The sequence below is a fragment of the Sorex fumeus genome, unplaced genomic scaffold (assembly GCF_029834395.1).
Source record: "Sorex fumeus unplaced genomic scaffold, SorFum_2.1 ptg000037l, whole genome shotgun sequence".
Taxonomy (NCBI): Eukaryota; Metazoa; Chordata; class Mammalia; order Eulipotyphla; family Soricidae; genus Sorex; species Sorex fumeus.
In genome coordinates, this window is record NW_026606094.1 from 1,815,873 (window position 1) to 1,833,010 (window position 17,138).

The 17,138-nt window shown below is 48.4% G+C and overlaps 1 protein-coding gene across 2 annotated transcripts in view; it reads left to right on the forward strand.

Moving 5' to 3' along the window:
* The window catches only part of RBM28 (RNA binding motif protein 28), a 33,124-nt gene extending 16,590 nt beyond the window's left edge, over positions 1 to 16,534 (forward strand). The window contains exons 10-19 of one of the 2 annotated variants that reach the window (XM_056118120.1): positions 134 to 243; positions 2,830 to 2,903; positions 3,875 to 4,010; positions 5,007 to 5,071; positions 7,636 to 7,794; positions 10,360 to 10,509; positions 10,995 to 11,069; positions 13,682 to 13,935; positions 14,560 to 14,659; positions 15,999 to 16,534. In XM_056118120.1, coding sequence (XP_055974095.1) covers positions 134 to 243; positions 2,830 to 2,903; positions 3,875 to 4,010; positions 5,007 to 5,071; positions 7,636 to 7,794; positions 10,360 to 10,509; positions 10,995 to 11,069; positions 13,682 to 13,935; positions 14,560 to 14,659; positions 15,999 to 16,136 — 1,261 coding nt within the window. In that variant the 3' untranslated portion in view covers positions 16,137 to 16,534. Of the gene's footprint in view, positions 1 to 133; positions 244 to 2,829; positions 2,904 to 3,874; positions 4,011 to 5,006; positions 5,072 to 7,635; positions 7,795 to 10,359; positions 10,510 to 10,994; positions 11,070 to 13,678; positions 13,936 to 14,559; positions 14,660 to 15,998 lie in introns of both variants that reach the window. The other variant, XM_056118119.1, reaches the window with a different exon arrangement.
* The last annotated feature ends 604 nt before the right edge of the window (positions 16,535 to 17,138 follow it).

Sequence of the window (17,138 nt, forward strand, 5' to 3'; positions counted from 1 at the left end):
GTGTGTGGTTACTCTCCTGAGCGGAGGAAAGGAGGGTGCTTGGGGTACCGGGGAGCCCCTCTAGCTGATGTCTGACTCCCCCGATTCGAATTCTCGCTCTCCCTGTTGACCTCGTGACCACCATGTTCTGTAGGAACCTGTCATTTGACTCTGAGGAAGAAGACCTCGGGGAGCTCCTTCAGCAGTTCGGAGACCTTAAATACGTGCGCATCGTCTTGCATCCGGACACAGAGCACTCAAAAGGTATTTGTGGGTTGGCTGGACAGTCACACGTGAGAGCAGAGCGTGTGCCGTTCTGAGGGGGCCACGGTCTCTCCAGCCCCGTGTTTCTAGCCCACACACAGCCCACCAAGGGCATCCCGAGGTTGTCTTCTACGCTGTCAGACTCGGCGCCTCTAATGGCACTGCCGGCCGTGATTTTGCCTGAGCGTCCAAAGCCCTTGCCTGTTTACTTGTAGGGTAATGAATTCCGTTTTGTTGTTCTCCTTTGAATTTCAAATGTGAGAATATCTCATGGATATTAATCATTCCCCATCACTTCAGATTACTGGCATCTTTTTCAGTCGCTTGCCTCAGAGAGGGAGGCTGATGGAAGCTTCCATGCAGTAGCAGCAGTCAGCAGGAAAAGTGTAGAAGGAGTGCTGCCTTGTTTGGTTTTTTTCCCCTAAAGCGGTTTGCAGCTGTCAGGCCTGCCCATTCCTCATTCTGTGGCACTGTTGTTTGGGTAAGCATCCTTTTGGCCCATTTATCATCGTTTATTTTATTACCTGCAGTCGTCTTCCTAAAGAAGGGCCTTCTTAATTCACTCTGATGCTTGCTTGGTTCCTCAGAGATCAAGCAAAAGCTTAGAACTCAAGTCCCGGAAAGATTCCCCTTCAAAGTTCTGAGTGCTCTGGAGCCTAGCCACGGATTAAACACCTCCATTCTAATCCTTCTTTCCCAGAATTGATGAGATCCGATCATTTTGGGTTTTCACTCAGCTTTTTTTTTTTTTTTAAAAAAAAAGATGTAAATAAGGCAGTATGATGGAATGAAAACTGAACTGCTTCCCAAAGATTAGGACTGTAATCCTAGCTAAGCCACAGCCAGCTGGGTGAGTTTTGGCAAGTCATTTATCCACTGTGGACTTCAGTTCTTATCTGTAGAATGAGTGGGTTCAACGAGCGTAATCACTTAAGGTGCCTTCAGCATTATTATTCAATTATACTTCTTGGATCTCTTCCACTGGCAGTATGCTTTTCTAAAAGTAGGCGACTAGAATTGCATAGGGTGTGCAAGTTGGGGGAGGGGGTGCGTTGCTTCATTTTGAGGAAGTTTTTGTCCCTTTTTGAGTGCAGGATCACGTTCATACATGAAGAGTGAATACCGGATAGTCTGTGGTGGACTCGTTTAGTTTCTTTCTTGGTCAAGTAATTGTATCTAAGAGTTCATGATATTAATAAACATAGTTATTATCTTTAAATGCATTGTCTTCTCCTAGTGTATATTAGAAATTTCTGACTTTTTCCTCCTGCTCGCATGGCCTGGCTTGTTCTGCAGTTCATCTCTGCCAGCAGGCCATTTCAGTGCCCACAAGAGGATGTGTGAGGATGAAAACGGGCTGGGGAGATGGCTCAAAGGGATGTCGCACATGTCTGGTACTCACCAGGTTTCTTTCCTGGCACTGCAGGCCCTCCTAGGCATTGCCTGGTATAGCCATTGTGGCCCCTGGTGCTCCGGGGGGAAAAAGAGATTGAAATCAGTTCAGACCCTGGAAATTCCAACTTACCCATTCAGAGAGAAGTTTCTGTTTCCTTCATATCGGGCAAAATATGGAATCTGCCTTTGAGCAGCATTTTTGGCTGTGACCTGGTAGAATACACACCTTGCGTGTGTGTGAGGCCCTGGGTTCGGCCTTGTGGCATCTAAGCAGCCTCCAGCACTCCTCGGTGTAGCCCTCTGCAACCCTCCCACCCCATGCAAGGGCAGCAACAAAAGAGAAAATTCCTTCCCTAGTACTTCTGACCTGTTTCTTCCACTTGAGTATCTATCTGTGCTGGGCACTGTGGTTGATGCTAGAGAGGCAGAAGCCCCCAAGACTGTGCTCCTGATTCCTGAGACATTCAGGCTGTGGGCAATCATCTCCTGAGTAGGCTGGACTAGGCATGGGCCCTTGGCTTGTGGGAGGAAGAACTGGAACACCCCCTAGACAGGGGTCATCGGGTCGGCCTGCCACTTGTGGTCCGTATCAGTTGTTAACTGTCATACACTGTTCAGCTCTCAGTGATCTAGGAAATGTGACACTGTTCTCCCGTGCAAGGGACATGCGAGGTTTTAATCTCTTATTTCCAAGAGACCCTGGGTGGGTTTTTTTGACTGAAAAGGGGAGGTGGGCCAAAGAAGTTTAGGGACCTCTGTTCCGGGGCATGGGTCATGTTTTCTGGGTCACTGCTGTGTTCCCCCAACAGAGGCCTGGCCTCCCAGGGACACACAGGCCTTCACTGGGTGCCTCCCAAGGGACGGTGGTGCGTCTGAGATGTGTCGCTCCTGCTGTAGGGTTTGGTCCATAGAAGTGCAGCCGAGAAGGTAGAATTCAGTGGCAAGCTGGAATTTCTCTACTGTGTCTTGTGGATCGCTTCTAAAGTGAGAGGTCGATAAGAATGAAGTTCTGAGAGGCACTGGGGGTTGTCATAAGATTTCTGGGTAAGCTTATGTCTTACCGGACTCTGCGCTTTCAGTGCCCATAGCAAAGAACCTAGCTCATGAATGTGCCTTCGTGGGCGCATGGCCTTCGCCTTGCTGCTGGAGGTGGGAATGCAGACCCTCATCTCGTTTTGTCTCTTGGTGCAGGTTGTGCGTTTGCCCAGTTCATGACTCAGGAAGCAGCTCAGAAATGCCTTGAGGCAGCTTCTCCAGAGTCTGAGGTAAGGAGAGGATGCTGCCTTTTTGAGAGGAAGGGTCCCTCTGTCCTGTTCTCTGTCACCCTGTAATGTGGGCAAGAGTGACTCCCCAGAGGCTGGAGCAATAGCACAGCGGGTAGGGCATTTGCCTTGCACGCGGCTGACCCGGGTTCTATTCCCAGCATCCCATATGGTCCCCCGAGCACCGCCAGGAGTGATTCCTGAGTGCAAAGCCAGGAGTGGCCCCTGAGCATCACCGGGTGTGACCCAAGAAGCAAAAAAAAAAAAAAAAGTGACTCCCCAGGCAGCACATGGCGCTTGCTGTTCCAGAAAGATAGTAACTACACGACTGATGTTTCATGAGCACTTCCTGTGTCAGGTCTCTGCAGACAGGGTCTCACGTGGTCCCTCCTCGGCCTTGGAGGGGTAGGTAATCCGAACACAGGAATTGGCCCCATTTATAAGTGAGGAGACAGGTCACGTAACGTAAATTCTATCGATCACTGTGTGTGAACCTGCAGATAAGGTTAATAGCATGGAAGACAAGAAGGGATGAAGACCACCTGTGAAAGAGAAAGTGGGTGATAGAGACTTTTTCAATAACCAAGTAAAAGTCATTTGGAGGTAAAGCTACCCCTTACTGCTATGGTTTCTCCAGTAGAGTTAACACTACCAGTTAAGGAGTTTCTTTAGAATACTACAAGCTGGCCTGTTCATACATCACTCTTCTTAGTTCGGGCCTACTTGGGGTCTAATCAGCTTCCATAGAACAAGAGTATTTTTTGGTTTTGGCTTTTGGGTCACACCCGGCAGCGCTCAGGGCTTACTGCTGGCTCTTTACTCAGGGATCACTCCTGGCAGTGCTCAGAGAGACCATATATGGTGCTGGGGATCTGGTGTGGGTTGACTGCATGTAGGACAAGTGCCTTCGTGGCTGTGTTCTCTTTGCGGCCCTTGGCTTGCATTTTAAGAGGAAGGGTGACAATGTGTTCCAGGGTGGTGGGCTTAAATTGAACGGCCGGCAGCTCAAGATTGACTTGGCAGTGACACGGGAAGAGGCTGCGAAGCTACAGACAAAGAAGGTGAAGAAGCCGACCGGAACCCGGAACCTCTATCTGGCCCGGGAAGGCCGTGAGTAGTGGGACAAGGGACTGGTTCCGAGTAACTGGCCCTATGCCATGACGGTGACCCCCGGGGCGGGTGTGTGTGGGGGCATGTTTCAGATGGAAAACCCGCAGACTGTCTGTCACTCTTGTTTACTGTTACTGACCCGTGGCAGATGGGCTTTTCCTATAGGAAACCTTCACCCATTTTTTGCATTAACCACACAGTCCTGTTCTCTTTGCTGCCTTGCTTGCCTGTAGACCTTTCATCAGACGATTGGCAGGGCACGGAGGGAGGAAAAACTCAAAGTACCTCTGCTGCGTGTCATCATTTCTAATGAGAGGTTTTCTGAAGGTGTTGAAAGTTATGACTAAAATTATTCTTGGATTATTCATGGATTTAAATGTAGACTCAGTATCTTTCCCTTCATGCCAGAAAGGTCTCCAGAAATTAGCTTTAATTGTAAAATAAAAGGAATCCTTTTCTCTGGGTCATAGAGTAGTAGCTCGCCTTCTGCACAGCTGCGTGGCCCAGGCTCTGCGTAGTTATCCATTAGCCTCTGCTACTTGACCTCTGTATGGCAGTTGGCTGTTTTCTATATGATTATCTCATCAGGTTGTAACAACCCCCAAGTACGTAAGGAACAGCGTTTCCATATAGGGCTGATTAGAAGGGGAGCGTCGTCTGCATTCCAAATGCCAAAAAGGTGTTGATGCTCAGAATTTCCTCTAGACCTTACCTTATGACTTTAGATATATACAAGAAGCTTCTTGAGACAAGGGAAGAAAAAGAAGAACAAAAATCACAAAAAAAATGGAAGAGTTTTAGTCCTTGAGAGTAGCTCCGAGCCAAGAACTTAGCCCTGTAGCCTATTTCTGGACCTACCCAAATGCCTCTATGTACTCGCCAGCCTGGTCCTCTGGGCCCTGAACTGAGAGCTTGCATCACTCCAGTCGCATTCCTCTTGTTGCTCTGCGAAAAGTCCCTTGCCAACGCCTTGGCCTCACTCCCCTCTCTCTGCAGTGATTCGTGCTGGGACGAAGGCTGCGGAGGGTTTGAGCGCTGCTGATATGGCCAAAAGGGAACGGGTGAGTAGATGAGGCCCGAGTCTCTGGTTCTGCACGGCTTCCTAGTCCATGATCATGATGGCATGCTAGAGGTTTCATCAAAGGACTGTGTGGCAGTCACAGACCCCATTTGCACTCTTGTTAGAAAATGCACAGCAACTAATCCAGAATTATGTATAAAACTTTTATTTTTCAGTGTGGGGTGGGCATGGGGTTAAACCCACGTCCTCAGGATATGCCTGGCAGGTGCTCTACATCTGACGTATTTCCCTGGTAGTTACCTTAGCATTAGGAGCCACTGTAACAGCTGCCTTTAATTCTTTGTTTTCTAGTGCTCAGCAGTGTTTGCTAAACTGTATCCTTCTAGAGTATGCAGTCAAACTTTAGGGCTGTGTGTAACTAGGAATCAGCATAAATACAGAGTAACACGTAAGGCATATCAGTGCAGGCATGTAGCTTGGTGGTAGAAGTTATGTGCTGCATGTATGAGGCCCTGGGTTCAGTTATTGCTGGTGTGTGCATTTGTGCACACACACACACACACACACACACACAATATTAGTGTGTGGATTGGAGTTAGTAGACTAGATGTGAGTCTTAAGAGGTAAAATTTCCACATTGGTGTGGAGGTTGATATCATCACAATATAAGTCATATCAGGAAAAACTTTTTTTTTTTTCATGTTTGGTTGGTTTTTGGGTCACACCTGCATTGCTCAGAGGTTGCTCCTGGCTTTGAACTCAGAAATGACTCCTGATGGTGCTCAGGGGATCATATGGGATGCCAGGGATCAACCTAGGTCAGCTATGTGCAATGCAAATGCCCTGTTTGCTGTACTATTGCTCTGGCCCCCAGTAAAACACCATATTGTCATGCAGGTTTTCTTTAATAACTGATAGAAGTTACTTTGCTACTTGCTACACTTGCTAATATTAGTTCCCAGTAATTTCCCCATGTAACTTCTCAAATGCTAAATCACCTGTGACTCTTAAAAAGGTGCATATAATGAGCAGAATTGCTTCAGAACGGGCAAATAAAGCGGCTTTGGTTGTGAGCATCCGGAAATTATGGTATTGGGTAGCAGGTGGGAGGGGCATTATATGTCTTTTTCTCGTCATCGTGCAATAATGGCACACTTAAAATCTCTTAAAATCAGTGTTTTTATTTTTGAGTAAGACTATATGTGTTATAATTCAGAGCAGACACAATGTTTCCTGGGAGAAAAATTGGACCTTTGAAAGCTGTTGAAGGGCTATGTATGATAGCTTCTTCGGAGATCCCTTGAGATTTCATTTCCCAGATATTCTAGAATTTTTTAATGTGCTATGCCTTTGTCAAACGAAGTGCAGCCAGAGAGTGAAGACTTAGTGAAAGAAAATAATGTATTTAAAACGTTTTTTTGGTTAACCTGACTTTCAGAAACTTAAAGAAGCTGGCTGCTTCTCTTTGAGGTTTGCAGGCCAGTGCAGCAAGTGCGCTGTGTAGTTAGTCACGGCCCGCCTGGAGCCCAGCCGTTCTTTGGCCACACGGTGGCAGAGTTGAGTCAGGATTCTGTCAAGTCTCGAAGTCTCGAACCGCAACCCACTTCCTTTTGGAAGGGCTAGATCCTTAGCTGTAGTGGTGAAAGAAAGGTAAGGGAATAGATATATAGCACAGTATTATTTCTTTTCTGCTCGTGGCCAGGTTTTGAGTTCAGGGTTTTCTCTCTGTTAATGTTTTCCACTTCATGTCGGTGGTTTTTGGATTTAGTTTGACCTTTGGACCAGATGCACCCAGCAGTGCTCACGATTTACTCCTGACCGTGTACTCAGGCGGCATTCCTGGTGGGGCTCGGGGGTACCACAAGTGTGCTGGGGATCACACCCGGGTTGGTCCTGTGAGGGCAGGGGCCCTACCTCTGTGCTATCTCTCTGGCCCCTCATGTCATGTCTGGAGAGATAGATTTTTTGGGGGGAGGTTATTTTTATTTTTGTTTTGGGGCCACTCCTGTTGATGCTCGGGGGTTAATCCTGGCTTGCCACTCAGGAATTACTCTTGGTAGTGCTTGGGGACCATAACGGATGCCAGGGATTGAACCCAGGTCAGCCACATGTAAGGCAAGTGTCCTATTTGCCGTACTATCACTCTGGCCCCTGAGAGATGGAAATTTTCACTTGTCATTCTGCCTCGTAGATGAAAACATTGGAAGCTTTAGGAATTTCCTGTAAGGTCAGCTATAGGGGTGAATTTCCAGTTCCTTCTGAGAGCAGAGTCCCGGATCTCACACCGCTCGCATCACACAGACTCACCTTTCGTCGACTGGGCGGCGGGATGAGGCTGCCAGCCCTGTCTCCCTCCTCTTGTCTCTCTATGGTTCTGGGAAGAGCTGGCCCTGGGCTTCTGTTTGCTCAGGGGCTATGGTAGTTCTCAGGGTTCACTCCCCACTTCAGGTGGTGCACAGGGGACCCTACAGGCCAGGAATTGAGCCCGCGCCTCCCACATTCAAAGCATGTCCTCCAGCCTTTTGAGCCATCTCGTTGGTCCCAGGACCCTGATTTTGGCAGAGGAGGTTGTATTATTAACACTTAATTTTTTTTTTCTTTTAGTTTGAGCTGCTGAAGCATCAGAAACTCAAGGATCAGAACATCTTTGTCTCCCGGACCAGACTCTGCCTGCACAATCTCCCGAAGGCTGTAGATGACAAGCAACTCCGAAAGTTACTGTTGACTGCCACGAGGGGGGAGAAGGGCGTGCGGATCAAGGAGGTAAGAGGCCGTCCTGCCCGATTGTCTCACGGAGTCCGGCTGCTCGGGTGTTTCAGGATGTGGCGCTCACAGATGCACAGCTTTGGGCTTTTGTTTGTTTGGGAGCCACACCTGGCAGTGCTCAGGGCTTACTCCCGGCTCTGTGCTCAGGGCTTACTCCTGGTTCTGTGCTCAGGGCTTACACCTGGTGGTGCTCAGTGGACCATATGTGGTGACTGGGATCTAATTGGGTTGGTCCTGTGCAAGTCAAGCAAGCATCTTCACCCCTGTACTGTCTCTGGTTCCCAGATTTGGTTTGGAATGCTCTGCCAGGAGATGAATCTTGAGTTTGGCTCCCCACCCCCACCCCCATCCCCTTTTATTTTTTTCTTTTCTAAGAACATTCATACCTGACCAATTGAAGCAAGAGTATACGGAAGTCTCTGCCCTGGTGAATTAATTTGGCAAGCGTTTCTTGAATGTCTGTCGTATGCTCAGTATTAGAGCAGGGACTGTAATGTTAATTTTCTTGCATAGAAATAGAAATGAGGACATTTCCCTGCCACTTAGGCTGTAGCCCTGAGCCTTTTCTAAGCACGGAAGTGAGCACGGGTGTAGCAGGGGTCCTTGTCCCATCTAGCAGGAAAGCACCAAGACTCGGCCGGGCGCTGTATGAAGGCAGAGTCACCTATGGGGCACAAAGGCCTTCGTGTGCCTCTGTCGTGGCACTCACTGGGGCACTGCCCTGTGTGCGCTGTCCTCTCTCCCGTCCAGGTGAAGTCTGGGAGGGCAGGTATCATCCTTGCTGCAGCACAGGGCACATAGTAATCTCTCCATCACTCTCTTTGAAAAAGTACCAGCCAGTGTTAGGAGTCTTCTTTGGCCTCTTTCATCACCAAAATGGTTTTCCTGATTTCTTAAAAGACTGATTAAAATATGTGTATTATTGGGCCAGCTCAGCGGTAGAGAACCTGCCTTATATGTGTGAGGCCCTGGTTCCTACCATCTGCATTACAAAAAAAAAAAAAAATAGTACTGATGGTTGACTAATTAGATGAGGGACGAAGGCCTACCAACACATTTCTGACCCCACTCTTAGTAAAACGGTTTTAAGTATTGCTGCCATACGTTGTATAATTTCTCCTGTCAGTATCCACCATATTCAGTACATAAATATTTGTCATTTCAAACCTGCTACATGGACCCCCAAGGGGTTGGAGCACAGACCTGGCATGCCCAGTTCTAGGCCTGATGCAACCATGGCCTCTGGAATACCATTAGGTGTAGCCCTGGAAACTCCCACTGCTGATAGTGAGGCTCCTGAAAGCAGTGAAACAAAAGACCCAAAATGAAACCAGTTGTTGCTGAGAGCACAAGTTGTGTGTATTTTGCAACATTTCATTTGCTTACATGCATTTCATATATTTACATGCATTTATAATGCACTTGTTATATTTACTGTATTTTGCAGCTTCCCCTTAATTTTTTCATATACATAACAATAGTGACTTAGCAAAAAACTAAGCTTCCTGAATATGGAAACCTCAGTTTTTGCTTTTCTGAATTCTGCTATAGTGTGTGACACAGTTCTAGGCTCAGAATAGATTTTTGGATGTACCAAGTGCAGCATCCTATGGCCCCAGTCACTAGACTTCTGTATTCTAGATGTTGCCCTGGAAACTCCCACTGCTGATAGTGAGGCTCCCAAAAGTAGTGAAACAAAAAACCCAAAGTAAAACCTATTGCTGCTGAGAGCGCTTTTGGTGCAGTGAATAGAGTGTGAATGATCAGTTTCCCCAGTACCCTTGTGAACCTCAGAGGATGCCTCTTAATTCTGGCTTAAGGATTTAGGGGAAAGTCACGACAGGGAATTCAACCCAGGCAGAGGCTGCTACTGCTGTGGCTGCTGGTCTTCGTGAGACTGGGCTGGGCCGGCTCTGACCATGCATGAAACGTCTGTGATGTGAAACCACCAGGCCTTGCTCTGTCCCCTTTGTAACTCCCTTTCAGAGTGCCTGCAGAGCGATGCGGCCTCTGGGCAGTGTTTCTCCCATGCGGACAGAACCTGGAAGTATCCTGTAGCTCTCAGTTGTGTGTATTATTCTGTTACCAGTTTTTTCTTTAAAAGCAGTTACAGTTTTTTTCCTTGGGAAGTTTATTTTATGTGCAGACTTAACTTGAGGTCTGGTTTGATGTCTGTCATCTCTTACATTGCTGTAACCAAATATCTATTATTTGTTTTATGCTCTCAGTGGGATATTTTAATAAGACTGGCATTCTAAATGTTCTTCTAGCGCAGTTCCTATGGCGAGGCTGCAGATGGAGAGTCTGCCCTAGTTGCCCTCTTCCTTCCTTCCTTCCTTCCTTCCTTCCTTCCTTCCTTTCATTTCATTTCTTTCTTCCTGTTTTTTCCCCCTTTCTTGGTTTTTGGTCCTGACCTGACCGTGCTCTGGGGTGCGTATGTGGGCCTGGGGATAGAACCAGGGTTGGCTGCGTGCAGGGTGGGCAGGACTCTCCGGCCCAGAGACCTTCTCGCTGATCTGTTCAGGGGCCGCCTCTCAGGGTCTCTGTGCCTTGTTCTCCCAGTGCAGGGTGATGCGAGACCTCAAAGGCACCCACGGGAACTTGAAGGGGCAGTCGCTGGGCTACGCCTTTGCCGAGTTCCAGGAGCACGAGCACGCCCTCTGCGCCCTGCGCCACATCAACAACAACCCGGACATCTTCGGGCCGCAGAAGGTGAGCCCCGGCCTCTCTCCTGTCTGCGCCCCACCCAGCCTGGCCAGGAAGGCTGTTCATCGCACCCTCCCCTTACCTGTGCAGAAGGCGCTGCGACTTCTGACATGCTGGAAAACGGGGCAGTGGTGGGGACAGCTTGGCTTATTGCTCACGGTGAAGAAAGAGGTCTAACAAAGGGCTCCCCCTCTCCCTCTGTCTCCCTCCCTCGTTCCCTTTCTCTCTCCCCTCTCCCTCTCTCTTTCGCTCTCCTCTTTCTCTCTCCCTCTTTCTCTCTCCCTCTCGTCCTCTCTCCCCCTTTCTCTCTTTTCTTTCTCTCTCTCCTTGCTTTCTCATCTCGCCCTCGTCTTCCCTCTCTCCTCTCTCCCTCCCTCCCTTCTCTCTCCTCTCTTTCTCTCCCATCTCTCTCTCTCTCTCTCTCTATCTCTCTTCCTTCCCTCCCCCACCCCTCCCTCTGTCCTCTCTCCTGTCTTTCTCTCTCTGCACAGAGACCGATAGTGGAGTTCTCTTTGGAAGATCGACGGAAACTTAAGATAAAGGAGCTGAGGATTCAACGCAGCCTGGTACTGAACTTACGGATGGCTTTTAACATCTGTCTTTTTCCTTTTGTTTGTTTGTTTGTGTGTTTCTTTTTGGATCCTGGCAGAGGGTGCTCAGTGCCCACTCCTGGCTTACTGATTGGGGGTCATCCTTTTCGTAGTATTTTTCTCCCCCTTCATAAATGTCTCTGGAGGTGTGATGTTCTTTGGAGGAGGTGGAGGGTCATGGGCATGCGAGACTGTAGGAGCTCAGGGCTGTTTCCGGGGGCGCCTGGGGCCCCACGTGGGTGCTAGGGTTGAGGCCAGGTCACCGCGCGCAGATGAGCGCCTTACTGGCCTCACTGTCTCGCTGGCCGCTGGACTGGTCTCGACCTCTCTGGTACAGAGAGGAGAGATCAGGGCCTTCCTTTGGAAATAGAAATGCTCTTGTTCCAGCCCTGGCTCTGTCCCGTCCTTGCTGCACGTTCCTTGGCAAGTGACTCTCTCTCTCAGTTTCAGTTCCGAGTTGTAAAATGGGGCTGACAACCTCTGCCTCGCATGATTGATGGAGACTGAGTGTAGCCTCCTGCGTCATCCGTCTCGCACGCTGCTCGGTCGCCACGCGCGCCGGGCTCTCCTCCTCCCCGTGCTGCAGGGCTCCAGGGCCCGATGGTCTGAGGTACCAGGGCTTCCCCTTGCACCAAGGCCAGGCATGCGCAGTCTTTGTAGGGTATTCCATGGCGTGGCTGGCTGGTAGAGGAGCAGTGGCCCTGGCTTGGAAATCCTGGCTCTGATTATGGTTCTAGGTAGCTTAATTAGGCTACAAGTAGAGTTATTTACTGCCTTCACCACTTGTTTCAGAGGTAATTCTGAAGCTACTAGCTTAAAAAAACACACACACACATGGTTCTCTTTGTGGCTTATATTTAGATATATATTACTCCTGCTGTTTAAACGTAGCAGCTTTCCGGGCTGGAGCGATAGCACAGTGGGTAGGGCGTCTGCCTTGCATACAGCCGACCTGGGTTTGATTCCCAGCATCCCATATGGTCTCCCGGGCACCGCCAGGAGTAATTCCTGAGTGCATGAGCCAGGAGTAACCCCTGAGCATCGCCGGGTGTGACCCAAAAAGAAAATAAATAAATAAATAAATAAAAGGGACTTTGGAAATAGCGTCACCTTTCCCCGAGGAAGACTCTTCTCAGTTTTGCAATTTAATTTAGAGACACTTTAGCACTTTCCCAGTCAGCTGTAGTCTTTGCCTTGCTTCAATATGCATCTCTTCCTTCTATGTAGATGAGTTTTTAATCTCTTTTTTTTGGGGGGGGGGTGCGGGGATGTGTAGGGAGCTGTGTCCGGCAATGCTCAGGGCTTTCTCCTGGCTCTCCAGGAATCACGCCTGGCAGTGGTCTGGGATGAGATGCAGGGAATCGAACCCAAGTAGGCCTTGTGTGTGCAAGAGCAGTGGCCCATAGATGAGGTGTGAACAGCAACATTTCATTTCTTCCATCATCTCCTGACCCTGTAGAAATAGAGACTATCATGTAGCAGACGGAGAGGAGAGCCTGTCTAGATTGCTAAAGTGTAAAGGTCAAAATGACAGGTAATTTCACTAATTCCACTTGAATCTTTTTTTTCTCCCTTTCACTGTGGCGCAGAATAAACCCAATATCCTCCTGTCTTCCTTCCTAAAGCCCCTCCCTTGCGGCCTTTACCTCAGTCTGCTGCCTCTCATTCTATGTAAATTACTGGTCTTTTGTTAGGTTGGTTGGTGGGTTTGTTCTGGACACTTCTGGTGGTGTGCAGGGTTTGCTCCTGGCTCTGTGCTCCGCGATCATCCCTAGTGGTGCTTGGGGGAACCATATGCAGTGCTGGGATTTTTGACCCAGGTCAGCCGCGTGTATGGCAAGTGCCTTGTCCCCTGTGCTGTTCTTCTGGTCTTTGCTCAGTGCTTGTGCAGGCTATGTCTAGAGTTGAGAGAGTTCCTTGATATTCCTTTATTTCTCTGTGACTTTTGATGACTCCTTTTGTTGGGTACCGAATTCTGGGTTTGTGACTTTTTCTTTCAAGATGTTGGCTCTCCTGCTCACTCAGATGGCTTCTGACCTTTGGACCCTTCAGGTGAGGATTTCCCTCCACCTGGCTGCTTTCAAGATTTTCTCCTCATCTTTGGATTTCTGCAGTCAAAATTTAAAATGCCTAGATGTGGACGTTTTGAGATTACTTAATTTTATGTTGCCGTAGAATTTTTAGAATTCCACATGCTTGGTGTTCTGAGTTTTCCGAATCTGTTGTTTTTAAATTATAGAAACTTTTTAGTCCTCATGACTTGAAATAGTTCTTCTGGTATTCCCATCTCAGGTGCTTATTGCACCTTTAACAGTTGTTCGGTGTCCTTGGCTTTTATGTTTTCTGCTGGCTTTTGAGTATTGGGCATGCACGCACTTTGTCCATTTCTGCTTCTGGGAGTGGGAATGGGGGTCTGGCGACCCCACTCAGTAGTCATCTGTTTACAGTGTTCAGTTTCCAAATTGTAGCGGGTAACTGTTTGGGAAGATGCCCCCTTCTTTCACCGAACTCCTTCAAAACGCTTGTCCTTTTCCAGCGAGTAATCCTTCCCCAGAAACCAGATGACATCCTCTTGTTTCATGCAGCAGAAGGCGAAATCCAAGTCCCCCAGCGGCAAGCCGCAGCAGGGGCAGCCGGCGGCTGGGAAAGACCAGGCGCAGAAAGCAGCGCAGACCCGGACGCAGACACCACGCAAGGCCCCAGCCGAGCAGAAGGGAACAGCGGGCTCGGCCTCCTGGTCAGGGTTCCAGACAAAGGCTGAAGTGGAGCAGGTCGAGCTGCCGGACGGGAAGAAGAGAAGGAAGGTCCTGGTGCTCCCATCTCACCGAGGCCCCAAAATCCGGTGAGACGCAGATGGGACTTGTGATAGTGGGTGGTTGGGATTGTTTCTGCCTTGCGCTTTCCTTCTTGGTGGTGTGTTTAGATGAAAGGAAGCCTGGTACTGTGTGAGTCCCCCGGAAGGGTTGATGGGCGATTGCTTCTTCATTGGGAGGGTTGGTGCTCTTGCACCAAGGGAAGCAGGGCTAGACTGGCAGAGGGGCCTTGGAGCCTTCTAGAACTAGCTTTCGTGCTATTTCTGTCTTCTGAAGACTCTCTCACTTTTAGGTTCTCTTTTAAGCTGAGCTCCATCTGCTTCTGGTTCCCTTATGAGTCTGTTTGGGACATCAGTTTAGTGTTATGAACCAAAGTAGATCTGTATGAAGTACTTGTTAAGTGATTTGGGAGGTACCTTTGAGATTTTAAATCAAAACACTGCTCTCCCCGCCCCTCCCCCCGCCAAAAAAAATAATATACGCATTATACATTCCTAGGAAATTCTGTGGCACTGTCTCTTTTTTCTTATCCTGGGCTTAGAAAGAGCTGGTATAAGAAAAGGATATTTTTTTTTTCTGGGCTTAAGAGAACCTCCAGGGTGCCAATTAGAGAAGGAAGGCAGGGGTGACACTTACTTGACATCTTACTGCAGGTTACGGGACAAAGGCAAAATCAAGTCTCTCCCTCCGAAAAAGCCAAAGCCCCAGATCAATCAGCGGAAGCAGGAGAAACAGAAATCACCTTCCCAACAGGTGAGTGTTCCACGGAGTACTCGGGCGGCCCAGCTCTGTGGGGGCTGGCAGCCTCTTTAGTCCTTGGATAAACTGAGTTGAGAGAAACAGTTTCTGGCTGCATGACTGTAGTATTTTTAGAGAGAGAGAGATTCTTGAGGCACGCTGTCCTAAAAGTAAGAATAGGGAGGTGACGGCCCCATTCACCAGTTACTCAGCTTCAGCTGCGGTCTGGTTTTACCTTTTTCCCAGTACATGCTTCCCATCCTGCACCCCTCCCGTAAAACAGACTCTCACCCAGCAGTGTCTCTGGTGATCTGTTGCTCGGCAGCAACCCTCAGAGTGCATCTCGGAGCGTCAGACTCCAGGAGTGCACACACCCTCGATAGTTATCCTACCCTCTGAAATGGGTCCTCTTTTTTTTTTTGTTTGTCTTTATTTCTCACCTTTTTGTTTATTTATTTTAACTTTTTTTTTCATTGAATCACCATGAGATACAGTTAAAAAGCTTTCGTGTTTGAGTTTCAGTCATACATTGATCAAACGCCCATCCCTCCACCAGTGCACATGATGGAATAGAGAAGAAATCACTAAGACAATGATGGTTGGAGGAATCATTCGGGATGGGAGATGTGTGCTGAAAGTACATAAAGGACCAAATATAAAGGACCTCTTAGTATCTGTATTGCAAACCCTAATGCTCAAAAGTAGAGAGTATGGAGGCAGGGGGAGAATTGTTGGCGAATGTGCACTGGGTCCTCCTTTTAAAAACAAGTCTGTTCTTGTTTTGATTTGGTGATACCTAGGAGTTATTCCTGGCTCTGTATTCAGGAATCACTCTTAGGGGACCAGAGGGGATGCTGGGGATCGTACCTGGGTCAGCCACATGCAAGGCGAGCGCCCTTCCCAATGTGTTCTCTCTCCAGCCCCGCCCCCCCCCCCCAAAAAAAAAAAACAAGCCTGTTCTTAAACACTTGAGGCCAGGCACTCTTTTGCCTTCGCAGCTTCCTTTGTTTTAAGGAGGAAGTACTGTCTTTCCACTTATCATCCCATTTTATAGTGCTCTAGCTCTGAAATCCTGTGAACCGTAATCTCGATGAGGGGAAAGGCAGGTAATAATGTCCAGAACACTCATGGGCACATTTGAGAACCAGTGGTGAAAGCCTCTGAGACTCCGAGTTACTCTGGGGGAGCTGCTCTCGGCATCCAGATCTGCTCTCCCCGTGGGGAGTTCTCGTGAGATCTCAGAGCCCCCTCACGTGGTGGGCAAGATCTTTGGACCTGCTTGTTTTCTCACTTTGGAGGCCTGAGAGTCGGATGCTCTTCGTCTGAAAATGATTTTGTTTCCTTGCATTTGTAGCCACCTAAGAAAAAGGCACCTAAGAGAAACAAGGCAGAGATGCGCTTCAACCAGATGGTCGAACAGTACAAGCAGAAGTTACTGGGACCTTCTAAAGGAGCGCCTCTCGCCAAAAGAAGCAAATGGTTTGACAGCTGAGGGCAACCGTGCGGAGAAGTTGGACTGTGTGCTCTTTGAGGCTCCAAGGCCCCGGCTCCCCATACCCTTCTGTCATTGACTCAAGGAAAGGACCTCCACCCCACCCCCACACCGCCCTGGGGTCCTCCCTGCACTGTGCACATTGGAACTCTACTCCCTCCCTGGTGTGTGGTTCAGGAACCACAAAGAGAATTACCAGGAAGACGTTGAGCTGCTGTATGTTATCTGGAGTATTGTGTGCGTTTGTGTCTTCAGTTATTTCCCATTTGGAGTCTTTGTTCCTCAAGTGGAAGCAGTTGTAAACAGCACTTTGCTGGATTTTGAAGATGTATATTTTATGAAGTGTCTTCTCTAAATGAGATATTTTGTGGCTTTTTGAATAACAGACAGTGTCTCACTTCTAATATGTCTATGAATCTTTAATATTTACACACATTTTACATTTCTAACTAATTCATTTACATCATCCTTCATAGTGCAGAAATTGATTAAGAGCAGAGACAAATGATTTCCAGTGTAATCTCGGGAAGTGGGAGAGACTTGGGAAGTAATTGAAAGCAGCAGAGCCCGAGAGAACAACAGCTGATAATTGTTTGCCAGATGTAATTGGTGCTTGTCTGTCCATGGTTTCTGTGGCCCACTAAACAAACAGCTAGACACTAGACACAGCCACTAGCCCTAATGACTGATATCCTGCTCTTTGTCCCACGGAGCACCTTCTCCCGAGGATTCTGGAAGGTAGTGGGGCCAGAGACAGCTGGAGCTTGAGGCCTAGATTCTTGTCTAATCTGACTTTAGCCAGTGGGTGGCTGTGAACTTACCTGGACTTACCTGTGAACTGGATCTGGATTTACCTGTGCCTTTGAGTGAGGGCTCAGGTATCTCAGGTATAGGAAAAAAATTTAAGGGGTCAGAGAGATGATATCAGGGTTAAGGCTCTTGCCTTCTTGTGGTTAACCAGGGTTTGGTTCCAGGTAAGGTCCACTGAACACTGCCACAGTG